General features: G+C 37.7%; 1 protein-coding gene across 10 annotated transcripts in view; it reads right to left on the bottom strand.

Annotated features, from left to right (window-relative positions):
* The window catches only part of Fam135a (family with sequence similarity 135 member A), a 93405-nt gene that overhangs the window by 7735 nt on the left and 65014 nt on the right, over positions 1–20656 (bottom strand). For 3 of the 10 annotated variants that reach the window (XM_031367053.1, XM_031367056.1, XM_031367052.1), the window contains 9 exons: positions 14446–14519; positions 12535–12689; positions 9976–12322; positions 9502–9558; positions 8241–8401; positions 5914–6005; positions 5346–5443; positions 3127–3278; positions 1930–2040 (listed from right to left, as the gene is read on the bottom strand). In XM_031367053.1, coding sequence (XP_031222913.1) covers positions 1930–2040; positions 3127–3278; positions 5346–5443; positions 5914–6005; positions 8241–8401; positions 9502–9558; positions 9976–12322; positions 12535–12689; positions 14446–14519 — 3247 coding nt within the window. Of the gene's footprint in view, positions 1–1929; positions 2041–3126; positions 3279–5345; positions 5444–5913; positions 6006–8240; positions 8450–9501; positions 9559–9975; positions 12323–12534; positions 12690–14445; positions 14520–20656 lie in introns of those variants that run through there. The other 7 variants (XM_031367060.1, XM_031367058.1, XM_031367057.1 and 4 more) reach the window with 4 other exon arrangements.

Raw genomic sequence — 20656 nt, forward strand, 5'->3', positions numbered from 1 at the left:
GAGCTGGTGCCAACCTAGAAGCTTCACCTCTACTGACTAGCATTCCTGGTATTTTAAGGTATTCTGCATGCTACCAGAGGAAAGAAAAGCATCAGTATCTCCCAGCTACAAATTCTGGAACCCACAACCACAACCTGCTACAAGATATACTTGGGCAATAATGGCACAAATGTTAAGGGAGTAACCACCACTTTCTGTTTGATTTTAAGGCCACTCTTTGTTAGAATCTATACATGCCACTGCTACAGCAGCTGAGGACCTGAGATTAGATAGGTCATGAGACTAAGGGAAACCCGGCACTATTATTTTGCAGTCATTTTGCTATATGCATAGATTGGTACTTCACTGAAACCACATCAAAAATCTTCTTTCAGTAGAATTAACTTTTCTTCATGCAGGGAATTAACACAGAGACCCATAATTGGACAATGTACAGAATGAGAGACTTTGGAGCACAAGAATAAGATGTCTACATCAAACCCCATCCCTCACTGCCCAGGGATCCATGTGGAAGAAAATGATTCTACAAGCCAAAAGTGATGGATGACTCCAAGAAAACAGTATTTGCAAGACAGGACTGGTGCACATAAGGAATCACAGAGATAGTGGTGGCACACACAAGGCCTGTGCAGACTCACTCCTCAGAGGACACAGTGGACACACAAGGCCTGTGCAGACCACTGCTCAGAGGACACAGTGAACACACAAGGCCTGTGCAGACCACTGCTCAGAGGACACAGTGGACACACAAGGCCTGTGCAGACCACTGCTCAGAGGACACAGTGGACACACAAGCCTGTGCAGACCACTGCTCAGAGGACACAGTGGACACAAGCTCTCGCCTCTAACCAAGAAGCTATGTGTAGTTGATACCTGCTGACAACAGGAAAACCAGCAGAGTCCCACTAGATACATTAACCACAGTTCAGGGCAAGTCCCAGGCCCAGGAGTAGTTGGCCAACACACAACAAACTTAATTTTTCTAATGTACTTTCTACTTTTTTTTGGGGGGGGGTATGATAGTCTTTGCTTGTTCTCATTTTCATTTCTGTGTTTCTGCAGTGTTTCTATGTTTTGAAAGAAAGAGGAAAAAGAACACATAGCTGGGTGAGTAGGGAGATGGAAGCATCTGGGAGGAGCTGGAGGGCAGGAAAACATGATTTCAAAAAGAGGAGGGAAGATGAAACATAACAACACTCTATCTCCAAAGAAACTGCAATTTCTGACATTTTAAAAACATGTTTGGCCGGGCGGTGGTGATGCATGCCATTAATCCCAGCACTTGGGAGGCAGAGGCAGGTGGATTTCTGAGTTCGAGGCCAGCCTGGTCTACAGAGTGAGTTCCAGGACAGCCAGAGCTACACAGAGAAACCCTGTCTCAAAAATCCAAAAACAAACAAACAACAAACAAAAACCATGCTTGACAGCCAAGAAACAAGAAAGAAAAATATCTGGCAATTTGTAAAAATGGCTGAAAGCTATGGTGGGGGACAGCTAGAAGACCACAAGAGATGGAGAGAGACATGCTAGAAAATACTGACTAATAGGGTTGGTGAGACAGCCGGTCAGGTAAAAGAGCTTGCTGATCCAGTCAGAGCACATGAGCTCAGCCCCTAAACCCAGCTTGAGGTGGAAGGACACAATTCCACCATGTTGACCTCTGACTTTCAAATGTTTTATGGCATGTGTCCACTCCGCCTACACACGTGCATGCGCGCGCGCACACACACACACAAAATTTAGAGTTCTACACAGCTTGTAGAAGTCACAATCCTATCAAGAAATTAAGAACTACTCTAATAACTTAGCATTAGATTCTGCTATTTCTTTCCAAAATTATGCCAGAATGATAGAGTTCCATCATCAGAAAGCCACCTGACAATCTGTTAGCTCGCAAGTCTATCTTCCAAACTGCTGCAACATACTCACCCGCTTTATTACTAAGCTTATATAAAAATGTTTGGCGAGGGTCTGAATGATCTCGACATGTCAGCTGTAAGAGAGAGCCTGATTTTTTCCATTTCTGCATAAACCAGAGACCTAGAAAGTTGAATATGATATGTGAGCACATATGGGAAGATAAGTAATACATACAATTATTGTTAATATATACTCATTTAAAAATAATATTTAATAATTAACATTTTGTTGAATAAAAATCTATTTGCCAAGTACGTCTACTCTCTGATAAACATATTTGCAGGTATTGTTTAATGGTGGTGCACGGAGGCTTCTGTACTAACAAAGTATATAATCATATACGAACAGCAACCTTGGGATGACTATCTTTAGACATCCTACTTAAAAGTATAAAACAAACAGAGAGAGCAAAACTTTAACCACAGTGGGTCCAAATGTCTCTGCACCGAACTTTCAGTGTAAAGGTAGTTAGAAGGAAGGTACAGAGGACTAAATGGCATTTGGAAGGAATGACTTATCAAAATCTTCTAGTGACAATTTGAAATCACTGGTTGGAAATGGGTACAAAAGAAAGTGGAATGATTCATCGATGAAAATTTAAATTTTTACAGTGGGAATCTGACTAAGCTATCATATTAAAAAAAATCCAAGGGAAAAATTAAAATCAACCTATAGGCAAACTAAGGCCCTGTCACATCTCAATAAACTTTTTATATTGGTTTGGCACTAGGACATATAACCTTTAATCTTAAAGTTATGCTTCTTTAAGTTTTATAGATTTATTTAGTTTCTGAGTATGAATACTTGCTTGCATATAGGTGTATGCACTCCATGCATGTCTGTTGAAAGTCCCTAGACCTGGAGTGAGAATAACTCCAGTGGAGTGGGTACTGAGAATAACACTTGGATGCTCTATAAGAGCAACAAGTACTGACGAGCTTAGCCATCTCTCTAGTCTCTCTGCTATGCTTTTAAAATTAAAGCTCAGGAAAGTGGCCAGCTAGCTAGTAGGGAAGATCTATAAGTTAACTATTATAACAATATTTTTATTAAATTATTTCATATATACAAGATAAAAATGAGCTTTATTTTCTATTTTACGAGACTACAGGTACATGTCAAACTGGCTCTAAATTTAAATAGTAAAAAATCCTAAAATTATCTGTCTATGTCACATTCTTTATAGAGAACAACAAACCTTTCTACCTGTGTTGACGAGAGCACTGCTGTTGTAGAGTGTACCGAGGTGAGGTCCAGAAAGAGAGAGAAAGGTATGAAGTTTGCTGAGGTAATATTTAAACCTAGGCCTTGTAAGCACTGAACGGATTATTAAATTGCCTAATGAATGTCCAATAAAGCTGTAAGAAAAAAACAGAAAAATGTATTTACTACACAATATTCATTTTAGAGAGAGAGGCAAACCAAGAACAACCTTCAAACCTGATATACAAGAGATTACTTTGAAATATTAAGAATTTTGAGATTTTGTTTTTAAATTATAGTTTAACACTTGAAATACTTTAACTTATGAAAAATATAAGAATTGGAACTCAATTACTATGATAAGAAATACATTATAACACCTATCATAATTAGTAACTAGAAATCAATATAGTTTAAAATCTCTGTAGGGACTGGGTAGATCATAGATGGCTCAGCAGTTAAAAGTCCTCGTTACTCTTGCAGAGGACCCTTGTTCAGGTCCCAGTAACTTCACAATAGCTCACAAGTGTCTGTAACTCCAGTTCTTCAGGCTCTGATGCTCTCTTCCAGCTTTCATGGTTACAGGCATACATATGCACACATACATTCATGAAGATAAAACATTTGTAAATGGTACATAACATTTGTTAGATAAATAAATGTAAATCTTTACGAAATAGTCATATAGTAACTAGGTCACAATTTTCCCTCTTTAGGTACACATCCAAATTATTTACTTGTTAAGCCTCAAATATAACAATGAAATTGTAATATAAAAGACAAGACAACGTTTAAGAAGTTATCTCTGTGCTGCTCTTATGCTGTTGACAGTTTCAAAGTAATGGAATGAGGAGATGGCGCTGTTGCCTAAGTGCTTGCCTAGGAACCATGAGGACGGGAGTTCAATCATCAAATGCACATCTGAAAAAACTCTAGGAATACAATCCCCCGGAAGACACATGATGGGAAGGGGAAACTGAATCTGGGTAATTGTCCTGCAGTCACCCCATGTATGCTGGGTGCTGTGGCATACAATGCCCCCCCCCAAAAAAACCCCACAGAGTAAGTAAATAAAAAAATGTGCATCTGGGTGCTTCTTTGCAATTCCAGTGCTGGAAAGGTAGGACAGGTGGACATCTGGGGTGTGTTTGCCAGCTAATGACTCTGGTCTACTTGGTGAGGTCAAGGCTAGGGAGAAAGCCTGTCTTAAAAACAAGGTAGACAGTGCCTGAGGATGGACACCCGCAGCTGTCCTATGGTCTCTGTGTGTGAATATACATGCACGTGGACACATATATACCCCCCAAAATTTAAGGAAAAGTAATTTAAAATGTTAACTGACAAAAATGACCACTATGTACCTGTAGGTTACAATGTGTTGGTTCAAAACATGTATGTAATGTATCATCACCAAATCAGGGTAGTTAGCATTTGCATCTCCTCAGACAGCCATCATTTCAATCTGCTGGGAACTCTGGCTCTCCAGGTTATTGTAGATGAAATTAGTCTGTTTTCAGGGCATGGGAGTAATATCTGCTACTACTCACCTAGTTTCTGTCCCTAAAATTTATTCTGAACACTTTATACAATAAAATAATATAACCTTTCCTCAATGGTGAGTGCATGTGTACATGTTTCTGTGCATATACATATAGGTAATATATGTGCATACATGTGTAAAGGCCAGAGATTGACACCAACTATCTCCTTTTATTGTTTTCTATTTTACTTCTTTAGAGACAGGGTCTCTCAATGAACCCAGAGCTCACAAACTAGACAGACTGGCCAGCAAGTTCCAGGATCCAATTACTTGTCTCTGGTCCCCAGCACTACACTGACAGATGTGTACCATTGTGCCTGGCTTTTGCATGTTGTTGTAGATCTGGACTTAGATCCTCATTCTTGTATAGCAAGAAACAAAGCAATTTACCTAGCTTGAATCAATCCTCCTACCTCTAAAATATAGTTATAGATCCTTATATTTTTCTACATTAACATAAATTATTTTGTGTATGTATGCATGCACGTATGTATGCATGATGCATGCGTGTGCCGCAGTGTGCACGTGGAAGTCAGAGGACAACACATGGATGTTGGCTCTCCCTACTGCACACCACTTGGCTGTAGGCCATGTTCTCATCTGAGTAGATTAGGTTAGCAGTACTACAGATTGTTTTGTCCTTTAAGAAATAAAAAAAATAAACAATGTAATAATACGTTACCTTATTTTTGAGACTGTTAAACTATATATCTGAATATATTGTATGATTTCATCCAAAAGGCGATCAGTCATGCAGTCAAAATCAGCAAATGTATCGTTCTAAACAAGAGGAAAACATATTATATACTAAAATATGTACCATAACATGAAAAACTGGACACAACCATATATATTTTTAAATTTAGGTGTTATCAGTATAGCTGAGTTCATTTTAAGGCATGTTAGTTACTACAGCATTCATTATATTAAAATTAACAAAAACATTTCTAGGGAAAGGAATCTCAGTATCTGTAATAGGACCTGCTTCATTTAGCTATGTCTTAGCCTAGTAGTATTAAACACGGGGCCTCAAAGAATGACTTAATAAAACTTTTGTACAGAAATGTGAACTTAAAATGTTTTATGCAAAAGAGAACTCCTAAGTCAGAACGTATGTCCTTTGTATAAGAACTGATAGTAATTTCATAAAAGGCAGAAGTGTTTGTAAGACCACAGGCATTGTGTAGCAAGCAAAATGTAGGAACTAGCACAAGGATGTTTGCTGTCATTGAAAATACTGCCTATTGTACCTGGTTTCTCTCAGACATAAGAAAATCAACTCTTCCCCCAGGCAGTCCAAGTTCAATGTATGTTTTTACTAGGCGGAGATCTGCACTGTTTCCTAGAAAATGAAAAGTGGTGTTTAAAGACGAGGAGGAGGAAAAGGTGTCACATACACTATCATTCATTTTCACAGTTCCTGGAAACAGAAAGTTCATGTCTTAATTCACTTGCTGATAGACAATACGTTGTGTAAAACAGTTTCCAGCCAATATCCTTTAACAGTTGAGTTCTTACGAAGTTTTGGCTCACTTAAATACCAAACGGCACAGCCCTTTACAGAATAACTGGACACAATAGCAGTCAATGACTGACTTGCTCTTTATCACTGTCCTAGGTAATGTAATAAATCTTGAATGTAATTTATATTTAGATTTAGTCTATTGACTTTCCTTTGGTGGCTACAGTTTAATAATCATTACCTAAAAATACATCAGTAAGTATATTTAAAGAGAGAGATAAAATATATAGATATAAAATATAGAACATCTATAAACTAGTAGATTTTTCTGATTCCTTTGGTTAGCTAGGTGTACTGGCTGGTTTTGTGTGTCAACTTGATACAGGCTGGAGTTATCACAGAGAAGGGAGCTTCAGTTGGGGAAGTGCCTCCATGAGATCCAGCTGTGGGGCATTTTCTCAATTGCCCCTTGTGGGTGGTGCCATCCCTGGGCTGGAGGTCTTGGGTTCTATAAGAGAGCAGACTGAGCAAGCCAGGGGAAGCAAGCCAGTAAAGAACATCCCTCTATGGCCTCTGCATCAGCTCCTGCTTCCTGACCTGTTTGAGTTCCAGTCCTGACTTCCTCTGGTGATGAACAGCCATGTGGAAGTAAGCTGAATAAACCCTTTCCTCCCCAACTTGCTTCTTGGTCATGATGTTTGTGCAGGAATAGAAACCCTGACTAATACACTAGGAATATATACACACTATTATCAGGTGTTCAATTTTATTTTTTACTCTTCCAATATTTACTGTTTGGTATTTCATAATCAATGTATTGAGATGTTATACTTTTTTATCCCTAATTTTAAAATGAATACCTCTAATTTTCACTATCAAGTGTAAGTCTTACATAGCTTAGAAACATAATCAATTAATCACAACTATGGGCTAGAGTTCTACTTTATGAACCAAACTACCTAATGTTTGGTTCATAGCACATATTCACTGGGAATGGTTCTCGTATCTCATCAATTATTCATATCAATTTACTTATGCACTATACTTCAAAGAAATTTCTTTTATATTTATTGCTATGTTCTGGACACAGAAAATTTGTTACAATAATTTAATATTGATGCTACAAGCTAGGGTTTTATTTATCATATCAAATAGTCTGTTTAGGGGAGTGTTGGTATGATGTTGCTACCAGATTTCGTACCATAGTTGGAATAACCAAAAAATGGGCTGTACTCCATCTTTTTTCTATTATTCTGAACCAATTTATGTGACATAAGGACAGTCTGTGCTGTGAAATTTTCAATGAAGGAAATTTGCCAGAAAATACTACTGTCAAAAAATCTTGTTTTGCAGATAATTCTTTGACATGACAATATTTGAAGATAGGGTTAAAAGGTTGGTATTGAAGATGTTTTACTTCTTGAAGAGTAATTTAAAAAAGATCTTTAATATATTTTATATCCCACAAAATAGTTTGTTGTAGAATTATAGTAATATTCCATATTAATCTAGAAATAGTTGTTTTTCCTATTAGTTCTCAAATCCGAAAGGACAACTTGCTGAGTAAGCATGGCTGCTGCTGTGAAGTCACAGCAGGATTTCAGTGATGCTAAAGTAAAGCCAAGCCAAGCTCTCCTCTAACCTGTGAGGTGGAAGAAGCAGAGTCAAAGAGAATAGCAAACCACTAAGGGACAGTCCTGAGGTCAGAGTTGATAAAATCAGCAAGAGCACAGAAAACATTAAAATTAAGGCATTAACATGAGTGTCAGACCATCATTCCTCTCTTCCTCTCTCTCTCTCTCTCTTCCTCTCTCTCTCTTCTTCTCTCTCTCTTCCTTTCTTCCTCTCTCTCTCTCTTTCTCTCTCTCTCTCTCTCTCTCTCTCTCTCTCTCTCTCTCTCTCCCCCCCCCCACCTCAGTGGCAAATTTACTTAGAAAAAGAACAAAATCAAATCTAACATTATGTTTTGTAAAGCATATTTCTGTTTCAAAATGTAATATTTAATTAATTTTAGCAATTCACCATTTTTCAAGTTCAAAGATTACAGAAAACTGAATGTTCTATTAGGAAAAAGCTACAGAGTTGCCATGGCGGGTGTCAGTGGCTGCCACATACCATCTAGACCATGGACACAGACAATGAGATGCACGCCATCCTCAGAACCATCCTCTTCGTCCATGCTGAAGTACGGTGTGGAGGACGCCAGCAGAGGAACGTCACTGTACATGAAGCCAGGCAGTTTGAGTTGCTTCAGTTCTTCTTTTGCCTGAAGGAAGCTGAAGTGAAGTGTTATAGAAAATAGTCTTTACTAAAGATTGGTCACTCTTTAGAAACAAAAAGAGAGGATAATGAATTAAGAGAAGTGTAGGAAAAGAAGATAAGCAATATTTGTAAAACTCATGAAACTACGTGGGGTCATCTAAATGATTTTATCAAAGGATAATGGTTTGGTTCTTCTAGTACATATTCTAATTAAATACAATGAACACTTTAAATCTGAAGTAACTTTAAAGTAATCTTTTAAACTTGAAACTAAGAAAACGTTACAAGTGCTTTACACTTTCTCCAAAACTAGGATTACATGAATAGAATAACTAAAAGTGCTGGGAAAATGGCAACTGGCATTTATCATGTAATCAAACTCTTTCTTCTTTATTCTCTTATAACTTAAAACAGGGTGGGTTATTCGAACTTTTCTCTAACATTCCAATAAGGAGCAGCACGAAGAGAGGTACACGACTCTAACCGACAGCATATAGCATTTGGCATGATACTAAGTCTAATTTGAAGACTGTAAACACCACAGCTGCTATTTAACATGACCCATTTGGCTGCAATCAAGTGGGGAGGAAGAGCTGACGGATAGTGGCCTCTGGAGTACACACTGGGTGAAGGCAGAGATTCTGCCTTCTGACACCTCAGAGAAACTGAAGAGATCCCAAAGGTACCATCAGTTTTTGTCTGTCCCTGAGACAGGGTCTGTCTATGTGGCCATAGTTGTCCCTGAGAGGGCAGGCTGGACTTGAACTCATAAAGATCTGCCTGACTCACTCATGAGTGTGGGATTAAAGACATATGCTATCATGTTAAGCTAGTATATAAGTTTTCAAATCAATGACTGTTACCACATTATTACTTTAGATTTATATATAATCCATAGTAATCTGTTACTTTAAAAATCTACTGTACACATGCCCGACTCCTCACCTCAGATGATGATTTGGTTGAAATAGAAGATCTTATAAACCTGTGCACACAGATCAATCTGCTACTGGACGCAACTGACTTAAGCAAGGTGATTGACTGGGGCCCCACAGGTTTAAGGAGGTCCTACAGATGTGTCATTCATTTTCTTACTATCATCAGTATGTCCTACCTGCATTCTTCATTACAGCCCAGCTCTTCTCTGAAGTTATGAGGGAGAACTGACATACTGAGACAAAAGCAGAGTTTAATCTTGGCTACTGTATACTTCTAACATAAAGCTGCTGAAAGACAGATCTAACCTATATAACAGGAGCATTTGGAAGAAGATTCCCAAAGGTATACTATGCCCATTTCACCATTCTTTTTGTTTGTTTTGTTTTGTTTTTGTTTTTTCGAGACAGAGATTCTCTGTGTAGCCCTGGCTGTCCTGGAACTCACTCTGTAGACCAGATCGGCCTCGAACTCAGAAATCCGCCTGCCTCTGCCTCCCAAGTGCTGGGATTAAAGGCGTGCCCAGCTCACCATTCTTAACAATCAAGGAAACATGTTTTGTTAAAGGAAACAACAAAATATTCCACTGTTTGGCACTATATTGATGTTCTAGATATATGCTTAGCACACAATATTGAGTTCCATTACTTACGCATGTATTTGAGGTTTTGGTGAATTTTCATACCAGGAGGTTGAAGAACTGAAGTTGTAAGAAATGCTGCTTGGCTGCTTTGTAATAGCATCAACTTTACTTCTAGAAGAATATTTAACACAAGGAGACTCTCGCGGAGCAGACGGGAAGGACAAACAACCAGACGTACAAACAGCAGGAACAGTTACACCAGCTCTCAGATAGTCACTGCTTAGTTTTTCGGACTGTTCATATCTTTCTTCTCCTAACTCATTTCCACTTATATAGTGAACACTGACTGTTCCATCCGTAGCTGAAAAATCTGTTTCTTCATGATACCCATTTTGAACCATTTCTTGATCCTCCTCCTCTTCCTCTTTGCCCTGTTCCTGCTGAAGATCACTAACCCCTATGTCACAGGTTTCCTGAGAGCTAACTGGGCTGTGGCAGGTAATAGCACATGCATCAGAAACATCTGTATTGCTCTGAGATCCAAAATAATTTTCTACAAGCCCTTGTTTTACCACATCATTACTACTGGAAAGAGAGTCATCTGTACTCAGAGGGTCACTTTCAACAACAGGGGCTTCTGAACACATTTGTTTGTGATTTAATGGCTCACTGCTTTTTCCTTCCACAGTTCTCTCTTCACTGAGCTCTGCATCAGTGCAAACAGAACCTGAAACCACACAAGGGGAACCTAAGCAAATCAGTTTTGGATTTAGTGTTGGCACTGTTTCCGCGGAGTTGTCATTAGATGTACCATGACTCTGGGAACCTGGAAAGAGAGCATCCAAATGAGGTTTGGAGCCCCAGCTACTTCTTACACCACTGGAAGCATCTTCACCCGAGAAAATGAGCTGTAAAGGATCCTCACTGCTTAAATCTAAGGAATGCATTGCTAATGTATCATTGTCCAAATGCCCTGAAAAAACAACACATTGTTGTTGCAAAATAATACTTGACTTTTTAGTTTCATCGCACTTTGGCAGATCCATTGTTCCTAGATTAAATACAGTTTTACTATCACTTAGATGACAGTCAGGCACAGCAGATTTCTTACAGTTATCATCAGGTGACAGTTCATCATCAGAAGGCAGGGAGTTTATTGACGTCAAAGATGACTGTATTTCACTTAAAGCACTTGTGCTCTCAGTGCAATGACTTCCTAATGAAAATTTTACATTGTGATCAGGCTTCATCAAAAGCTGAGGAAATAATCTTTCATTATTACAAGGACCTGGACCTTGGAGAGTTTCAAAGGCTATTTCCGGATTTGGATGTGTTGCAAAAGAACTTGGTTCACTTTCCACACCTGAATCTGAGAATCTCGAGGAGGCATACGTGGCGTTAGGATCTGGTAATTTGATCGTGTCGCTACTTACTACAACATGATACTCTTTTGTAGAAGGAGCAGGCAGATTACTTCTGAATGTAGTTAATGATTCTTCAGTAGAATGACATTTCGTCTCCTGTAAAGAATCCTTTTCAAGTGGTATATCTATAGACTTGGATTTATCATTAGAGTCTAAGGCCTCAAAATCGGGCAGTAAATTATCCACAAATAGTTCAGCTTCACGGAGCTCTGTCCAAGGTCCTATTTTAACAGTAATTTTCTCTCCACTGAAAGACTCTTTACTGCTGGACTTGACTTCAAGTGTTCTAACTCCCAAAGATGGGGTTGTCTGATAGTCATGGCAATCATTTGATGAGCTTCTAGATGCCAGATTGTGTTCCGTATCTGGGATGTCACTATCGTCTTGGGAAATAGCAAGTTTACCTGAAATGGACAAATTTGCACAAAGATTTAGGCTGCCAGAGTTGAGGAGATGGAGCTGGTCTGGTTGCATACTTTCAGTGTCTGGAGGCTTGTGTTCAGTTCTGTCTGTATTAGCTGACAAAGAGCTAGCTTCCTTTTGACTTGGCTGTCTGATGTAGGTCTTTGGGTTAAAATTATCTCCACACATTGTGGGATCCAGACCTTCCTTCTGACTATGTGAAGGATTGCCTTCAAAGCACTTAGTGAGATCACTTGAAGCTGTCGTTTTCAAACATTTGTAGCTTACTAAAACCACAGACTCTTTAGAGTTCTGCTTTATTAACTTTTTTGTGTTTTCTGGTTTCATTGTTTTCATGAGCTTAGTAACCTTAACCTTGGATTTATTTGATTCTTCATTCTTTCCTTTTAGAGATTTTGTTAGCTGCTTTTCACCTTCTGTATAGCAATTACTGGAGGCAACAGCAGGTCTGACCTTCAACTCTGGGCTAGAAAGTCTTGCTACAGAGCTTTCTTCAGTCTCATGTTTATCCATTTTACTGGCCTCTGATATCTGAAGACTCTGAATTCCCATCCAGGGCGCATCTAAGTCTTTTATTCAAAGAAAAAAGATTCAAGTTTACAAGTGTGAGAACTCAAAGGATCAAAACTACTTTTTCTAACTATAACTTTCTACTTTCCTCAAAAGTAAATGAAACTAGAGGGGAAATGATTTACTATTAGGGGATGGTTTTATGTATATTTGGAAGAATATACTAAAATTGACATATAGAGCTTATGTATTTTAGTTAGATGATACTTACCTTCAATAACTGAATCTAAATACCTATCTTCAAAGATTATAGGTAATGAATTGAGATCTCCATCTAATTCACTACATTCAATAGGTAGGGGTGGAAGAGAACTGCAGAAGGAAGTATTTTTGATAGCGGTGCACATCTGTAGATGACTCTGAGCACTGAAAAATATTCTTAAGTCAGATGGTAGTGAAAAAATAATTATACCCACCTCCACTTTAAACTCTATCTGTTCTCTTCCCCCACCAGTTCTAGTCCCTTTCAAGATACTATATCCTTGGGAACATTCTCTTGGATAGAGATAAAAACAGGTAAAATAGGGTTTACTGATACTAAATTACTGACAAAATTATAGTTTGTTAACAAGCTAATTCCTAATCTATTGTATCATTTCCTATATTATTTCAAGGTGAATGTCAGTGTATGTTGGTTGAAAGGTCAAATTTGCTGTAAACAGCACATAGAAGTAGTACTAGAAGTTCAATGCTTACTAATTAAAGAGAACAAAGAAAAATGTGTGTTCCACATGGCTGCTTTATTAATACATATTGATAAGTAGAGTGAACAGCTATTTAAAACAAGGTATATAAATTTCTAATACAAAATAGTGATCAGAAAAATGTTCTAGGGAACTGGAAGACGGATGACTCAGTGATTAAAAGCACTCAGTGTTCTAGCAAAAGGCCTGGTTTGAATCCCAGCACCCACATGGTGGCCCACAACCATCTGTAACTTTAGTTCCAGGAGATCTGAATCCCTTCTCTGATCGCCAATAGCACCAGGCACTCACATGGTGAAATACACACATTTAGAAAAAGCTATCAGACACATAAAAAAGAAATTCAAAAATTTTTTAGGAAAAAGTTCTAATAAAATTTTTTTTAAAGTCAAAAGTGTATAATAAAAATTCCATTTAATTATTGCCCAGTCTGAACAATTAACACTTGCCCTAGTTTTATAATTCACTGACTACTTTTGATGTCCAGTTATTGTTTATTGGTATTTTTAGGAGGTAAAATTATATATGTATATATATATATATACACACACACACATATACACACATATATGTATATATGTATACACACACATACATACACTAAAATATATCCTATGATTTGACAAATACACAACACAGAATATCTCTATCTACTCAGTGTCCTCCTGTTTCCCTAATTTCCCAGCCATATCAATCAACCCAAAAGGACCACTGTTTGGACTTTCTTCACCTCAAAGTTTTGCTTGTTCAAAATTTCATATATATAAAATCATACAGAATTCACTACTTAGGGTCTGCTTTACTTTTTTCAAGTGAAATTACTTCAAACAACTCTTTAAAGACAAAGAAAATGAGACCTAACCATATTCAGTAGAAAAGACGGAAGACGTTTCTTTTGATTTTTTTGTTTGGTTTTTCAAGACAGAGTTTCTCTATGTAGTCCTGGCTGTCCTGGAACTCTTATGTGGACTAGGGTAGCCTCAAACACAGAGATCCACCTGTCTCTACCTCCTCACTGCGGGGACTGTCCAGCTATTTTGGCTATTTTAAGTTTTTCACTTAAGTCATGGAAGGCAGTGTCATTCACATTCAGACTGTGAAGATAGCTACTCTGACCTGAGAAAGGAAAAGCAGAAGTCGGCAGCAAGGGGAAGAGCAGAGGTCCACAGTACAATCAAAGGTGTGACAAAGCTTCCATCAAGGGACACAATGCAAGTCCATTATGCTTTTACTTGATGAGAAAAGGACTTTCAAGAGGTAATTCCTAGGATTAAACCTAATGTGACTGGAGTTCTAAATCTGAAATTAATTTTCTTCTGCTTTAAACACTATGAAGGCTGGCAATAATTATGTCTAAGATATCGTATGTAAAAGGATATAAAATAGAATTATCTGCATTTTGAATTTGTGCTACTTACTGGAGTTCTTGGTATGCAATGGCAGCTTCTCTTGGATGTTCAAAACAAAAGAACGCCTCCGAAAATCTGCGAACCTATAGAATTTAAAAAAGGACCATTGATCACATGGCAGTTTAAATCAGTCTAGCAAGGAATACAGGTAGAGATGCCGACTGCACCAGGCATTCACAGCCAGGCCTGTGAGAATTCAACTTCTTCCCTTCAGTGCTGCTACATCACTGCACTTCTAGGTTGTGTGGACTAAAGAAACAAAAGAACTGAGTGAGAAAAGTTTACCTTTTTTTTTCTCACGTCTCCTCCTTGAAGGTAAAGATAGTACTTGTCCTGTTTGCTGCCTGACACATGGGGGATGATGACCACTATGACAGACATTAAAGTACATGACTATGAACTGACTGACCTACTAGTACTGGGACTTTGGGCATTGGACCTCTGAGCTTCAGGTGATACACTTTCAAATAACAATCAAGACTTGGTGTACACATGGCATTGTGAAGAACAAAGGCTATGTGCCCAGGAGTTTCAATGTGGACACTTTGTATAAGCACACGCTTTTGTCTAGCACTCACCGTATCCTGCCTTCACATAACTGCACAAATCACACCCTTCTCTAGGGATATGCTGTTCTTTACAACAGGAACTATGTGTTGTATATTGCTTTTTAAGATTGGGTCTAACTGTTTAGGTCTGTTTAGCCTGGATCTTGCAATGTAGAGCAGGTTGGCCTTGAACTCACTGAGATCTACTTGCCTGTGCTTCCCCAGGGCCAGGATTAAAGGTGTATGCCATGATGGCTGAAGCAGCTGTGCTTTTGATGACTTTTGTGCCTGCTAATATATTTTGGCATGCTATAGAAGAATGTAGTTGGTAAATATGTATTGTATTTGCTATTTCCTCCAATGTGTTTGTATTTTGACACTTATTTTTAATTATAAAAAGGAAGGGTTTTTTGTTTGTTTGTTTTTTGGTACTAGAGTACCAGTAAGCCAATTAAAAGAGGGAAATATATCTTATTTGGGTACACAGAGGGAAGAGAAATATTCACATATTCAAATCATATTATGCTAAGGATTTTTTTTGATATAAAACAACAATCAATTTAACAGTGTTATGTAGGTGTTTGTCTACAGCAATACTGAAAATACATATGTTTTTCTCAGTATAAATTTCAAATAACTCCAAACATATTAACTGTATAGCTAAGGATTTTTTTGGTGTGTGTGTGCATATTTAGTAGGTGACTATAAAGTATAAATGTCTACTTTTATCATATTAAGTGCACAAAGACAGAAGTTTTGTTATATTTCTTTAATAATATCCACCTTTTCCTTAACTCCTTCCTCTCTCCTTTGGTTGTTTCTCAGAGGCCGTCTCCTTCTCATTCCATGCAGCCTTCATCTCCTTTAGCTTCCACTGGACTTGTAGAGTCAGTGAGCTGCTCCCTTTCTTCCGTAGCTGCCCTGATTCCTACAGTAAGGCTGTACTGAGACTGATGGAAACCTTAATGCGCACACTATGGGGAGGAACCTCCCTTTAGTATGTGAGGAAGCTACTGCAAAAAGAGCCAGGGAAGTGAGAAGCCTGACCTTTCAAGTACACATTTGGGAAACTCCAAGTGTGTGCTCTAAAGTTCTCAGTTTTTTGTCTTTTTACACCAAGGCTTTGTTACAGAAATTCTTCCTTGCCTTATGTATTCAAATGAGGTTCTTTTCCCACTGAGATAATATGTGATGAATGAGTCTACTGTGTCACGGTAACTGTGGTCTGGCTGCCACCTGATGGCAACACATAATATTAAAATTTGTTAGATTTGCAAATTTAAATTTAAGGGATACAACACCTCCACCACATTATTGCTTTGTTACAGCTGCTTATAAAAGTGAGTTTGGTTATATACTCTAATTTAAAAATAATTTGCTTGGCAATATCACAATTATTCAAACTTGAACAAATAGAAAAAAGCTGAACTTTTGCTTTAAAGAGCTAAATGTTCTTTTCTGGGCTCACTCTACTATTCCGTTCAAATTGTTAAGAGTATTTGTTACAGTAATTTTATGTCTAACACTGAGTGCATAGGGTCTCCATGTCACAGATTATAATCTTTATATTACCCTGAAAAATGAAGGCACTTTACCAATGTTTGATTGCATGTCCTATGCTCTTTGTGTTACCATAATGCTTTATTACACAAAACTATTTCACATTTAATATGAGATACAATTCTAACTTACTTAAATTCATTTCTCTATCCACATTTCTTCCAAAAGAGCAAATGAAAAAAGAAAAACCTTATTTTTGTACACTTGATAGGCCATTTTGTTTTATCTATCTTTATTAAAGTTTCTAGGCCTTTCTGCTCTTCCTGGTACTGGGATCTGAACCCAGAACACATCTGAGGTAGTGCCTGCCCAAAGAGCTCTATCCCTTGCTCAGCATTTTCTGGTTCTATGGAGGAACATCTGAGTTATGGCATTCCACATTTAAAATACAGCTTGATGAATTCTGCCATGAAAGCATCACTGTACTAATGACATGAACATAACCCATCAAGGAGATCATGATGATTTCCAGTGACACCTGCACATAACTAGTCAGATGACACTGAGAACCACAGCTTGTTTGCTTTCTCTTTCGAGACAGGGTCTTACTCTGTAGCCTTGTACTTGTTATGTAGTTCATGTTGATCAAAAGCTCATGGCAAGCCTGACTCTGTTATCCAGGTGCAGGGATCACAAACTTGAACTACCATGGCCAGCTACAATAACCTGCTATAGAAATATCTACCTCAGGTATGGTAGCACATGCCTTTACTTCCAGTACTTGAGAGGCAGAAGAGGTGGATGGATCTACATGCTGAGTTCCAGGACAGCCAGAGCAGCACAGTAAAACTGTCTCAAAAAAAGAAAAAGCAAAAAGAAAAAGCAAAAAACTAACTGACTAACCTAACTAGCTAGCTAACTAGCTAACCACTTTAAAAAATAATCCCCTTCCAGAAATCCTTGTAAGTAAAGGATTAAAAAAAGAAATACTAATAAAAAAATACAACTTGGAATCTTTTAACATAGGATCTAATATTCCAATAATTTTGGCAGAATAGGATGCTCGTATGTTCAGGCTAAGATTATCTAAAATTGTTAATAATTTGATCATTAGGAAATGGCTAAATTATAGGTATTACTTTACTAAAGAAAGTAGAAAACTGAATCACATAAAATTTCCAACTAAAAGTCAAAATAATTTAAAAGAAAAAATGCCTTAGAAAGTACATTATTGGCAATTAAAGTTTACTTTGGATAGATATATTTAGAAAAATGCTATGTATGTTTTTGAATGCTTACATATGAAAGTTATTTATAATGACAGTAAAAGTGAAAGTCTGCTCCTTGTAAACAATAAAACCTTGTAAACCTTGTAAACAATAAAACAAAAAACTCTTTATTTAGAAAATATTCCTTAATATCTTAACATTTGTATTCACAATTATATTAAATGAATAATACATAGCTTTAGAGAGGATTATATCTTTAAAAATGCAATGCAAACTTTTTTTTTTTTTTTTGGTTTTTCGAGACAAGGTTTCTCTGTGTAGCCCTGGCTGTCCTAGAACTCACTTTGTAGACCAGGCTGTCCTCAAACTCAGAAATCTGTCTGCCTCTGCCTCCCAAGTGCTGGGATTAAAGGTGTGCATCACCACTGCCTGGCCAATGCAAACTATTATATCACTGTAAAAAAGGCAATGTGGTTATTTCAAACTCCTCCAAGAACATAAATTGTACCTACACTGTTAAAAATATTTATTCATTCATTCATTCACTCATTCATTCATTCATTCATTCTTGGTGTCTTGGGTCAAGCCCAGAGCCTACAAGCTAGGCAAGTGATTTACCACTGAGTTGTAATATCAACCAACAGTTTTTTTTTAAAAAAATATTAAATCTTAGTTAAAGCTTCTCATAGTTCCCCGGCCCACTGGTCTTACTGGAAAGCAGTATCTACACATTAGAATGAGGGTTAGTCAACTGGGAGTTCTAAGTGCCAATGTAAAACTGTGCTTTCCCCACAGTCAGACTATGCTCAAAGGATGCCAAGGTTCAGTTCCCACTCTTCCTACAAGAATGGTATTAATTTAGGCAACAGTAGAACTGATAATAACTTGGCAAACTTAAAACCGTGTACCTAAGTCTGGACCCCAATCATTATTTCATCTTTTTTTTTTTTAATGTTTCTTAGCTAGGCTTGAAAAATTGTTTTAATCTCTACTTTAATTTCATTACTAAGAAACTGATTCTGAACCCATGATATAATTAAATACAAAACTGGACAAAATACATGAAACAACAGTAGCAAGAATTGAAGAAAAATGCATTAACATTCAAGGAAGCAGGAAGAGGTAAGGCACAATCAAGAAGTAAATCCAGTTCGTAAAGATGACTTCAAGATAACATACTTGTTATAAAAGTAGCGGTTCTATTTTTAAAATCTTTTAGAGAAAGTTTAGATTTATGAAAGGAAACCAACAGCAAAGAAAAGCCCTCAAATACTGGGCCCTGCTTCCAGCCCTGGTCAAACAAGAATGCCAACAAATGCGTCAGCGTCCACTGAAACATGATGACAACTGACATGGGGTAATTTAGACGGACGAAAAGCATCACTTCCAAAAACAGTAAAAATACTCCCAAGACAAATTCAATATAACGCAAACCAATGGTAGGTAGCTCTGTGCACCCCACATGTTCATGTATACTGTATACACAAATACACACCCAACAGAACACACAGAATAACTGCTAGCAAGGATTTGAGAGGTCACAGAATCTTTCTGCACTGCTAGTAAGAATATAAAATTGTATAAATGCCATGTAAAAACGTTTGGAGTTTCCTCAGAAAGTTAAACAGAGAATGACTGTATGACACACTAATTCCATTCCTGGATATATATAGTCAACAGAAATGACAACAGATGGTCATCCAAATATTTTCAGACAAATTTCATAGCATTATTACTCATAGTAGTCAGAGGCAAAAGAATTTTGTTACTTTTTGTCAATGTGACAGAAGTAATGTAAAGGAGATCTTACTTTAACTCACAATTTCAGAGGGTACTGTCCAAAATGGCAGGCGCGGCATTCTATACTTTGAAGGCGTGACCCCCTTTTGCCAACTAGGCCAGTCTCAAATGCTGCATAACCTAAAAGGTGTCACCAGGGATTCCCATATACAAGAGTCTGGGATGGGTACTTCCCACTTAAACCATACTAGCGGCTCATCTAGCCAATGGAACTGAGCCATAAGATGAAGTACTAACATATGCAGCAACAGGATGGACTCAGAACAGTGTACCGAAAGAAACCAAGCACAGCGGCCAGGGCCGCGTCCACTGTTATGAAACTGCAACAGAGACTGTAAGTGAGAGCAGTGACCATAGAAGAGGGAGGGAAGGGAAGAACGGCAGGCTCACGTCTGGGTAAATAGCCTGGATGAAGGGAAAGGTAATGGCTACATAATACTGTAAATACAATAAATGCTACAGAGCTACATACAATCTTTAACTTGTTATATATGTTTCTGATTGCAAAAAAAGGGAAGAAAAAAGTCTTGGGAAACAGCTCCGTGTTATCTACTGCACCGACTCCAGAAATCTTATCAATACATACTTTGATTTTCTAGCCATTAGGCTATTGGTGGGATGTTTAATATTTTAGGTCATCAATTCCAGTAAATAAGTGCAAATGAAACATGTTCATATCAGTTCAGATTCAAACAAAATGAAAATTCAAATCCATATCTTTTATTGCCATGGTGATCACAGAATACATAATTGAGATATATGTTACCTTATGTGTAAAACACAGATGCTATAGAGCACTGGACTACTGTTTTATTCAATGTGAACATACTTCATGTGAGCACACTTCCTCTCATACCCTCCCTTCTCCCTTGTTAGTCCTCTAGACAGCTTTACTTATTCTTTCCTGTCATGTACGCACTAATGGTTTTAAATATTCATATAAAACCTAGGACTCACAAATGATAAAAACAAACTAAGAACAAACAACATACAATACTCTCCCACCAGCGGTGTCAGGGTTACCTCTTACCCATGTGAAGTCTGGTGTTTTTGTTGCTATCGGTAAGACTAAGTCTTACCATAGCCCAGGCTGCTCTTAAGTTTGTAAGTTTCTCACAGCCTCCTGAGTGCTGAGTTATAGAC

This window comes from Mastomys coucha, unplaced genomic scaffold (genome assembly GCF_008632895.1).
Source record: "Mastomys coucha isolate ucsf_1 unplaced genomic scaffold, UCSF_Mcou_1 pScaffold14, whole genome shotgun sequence".
Classification (NCBI taxonomy): Eukaryota; Metazoa; Chordata; class Mammalia; order Rodentia; family Muridae; genus Mastomys; species Mastomys coucha.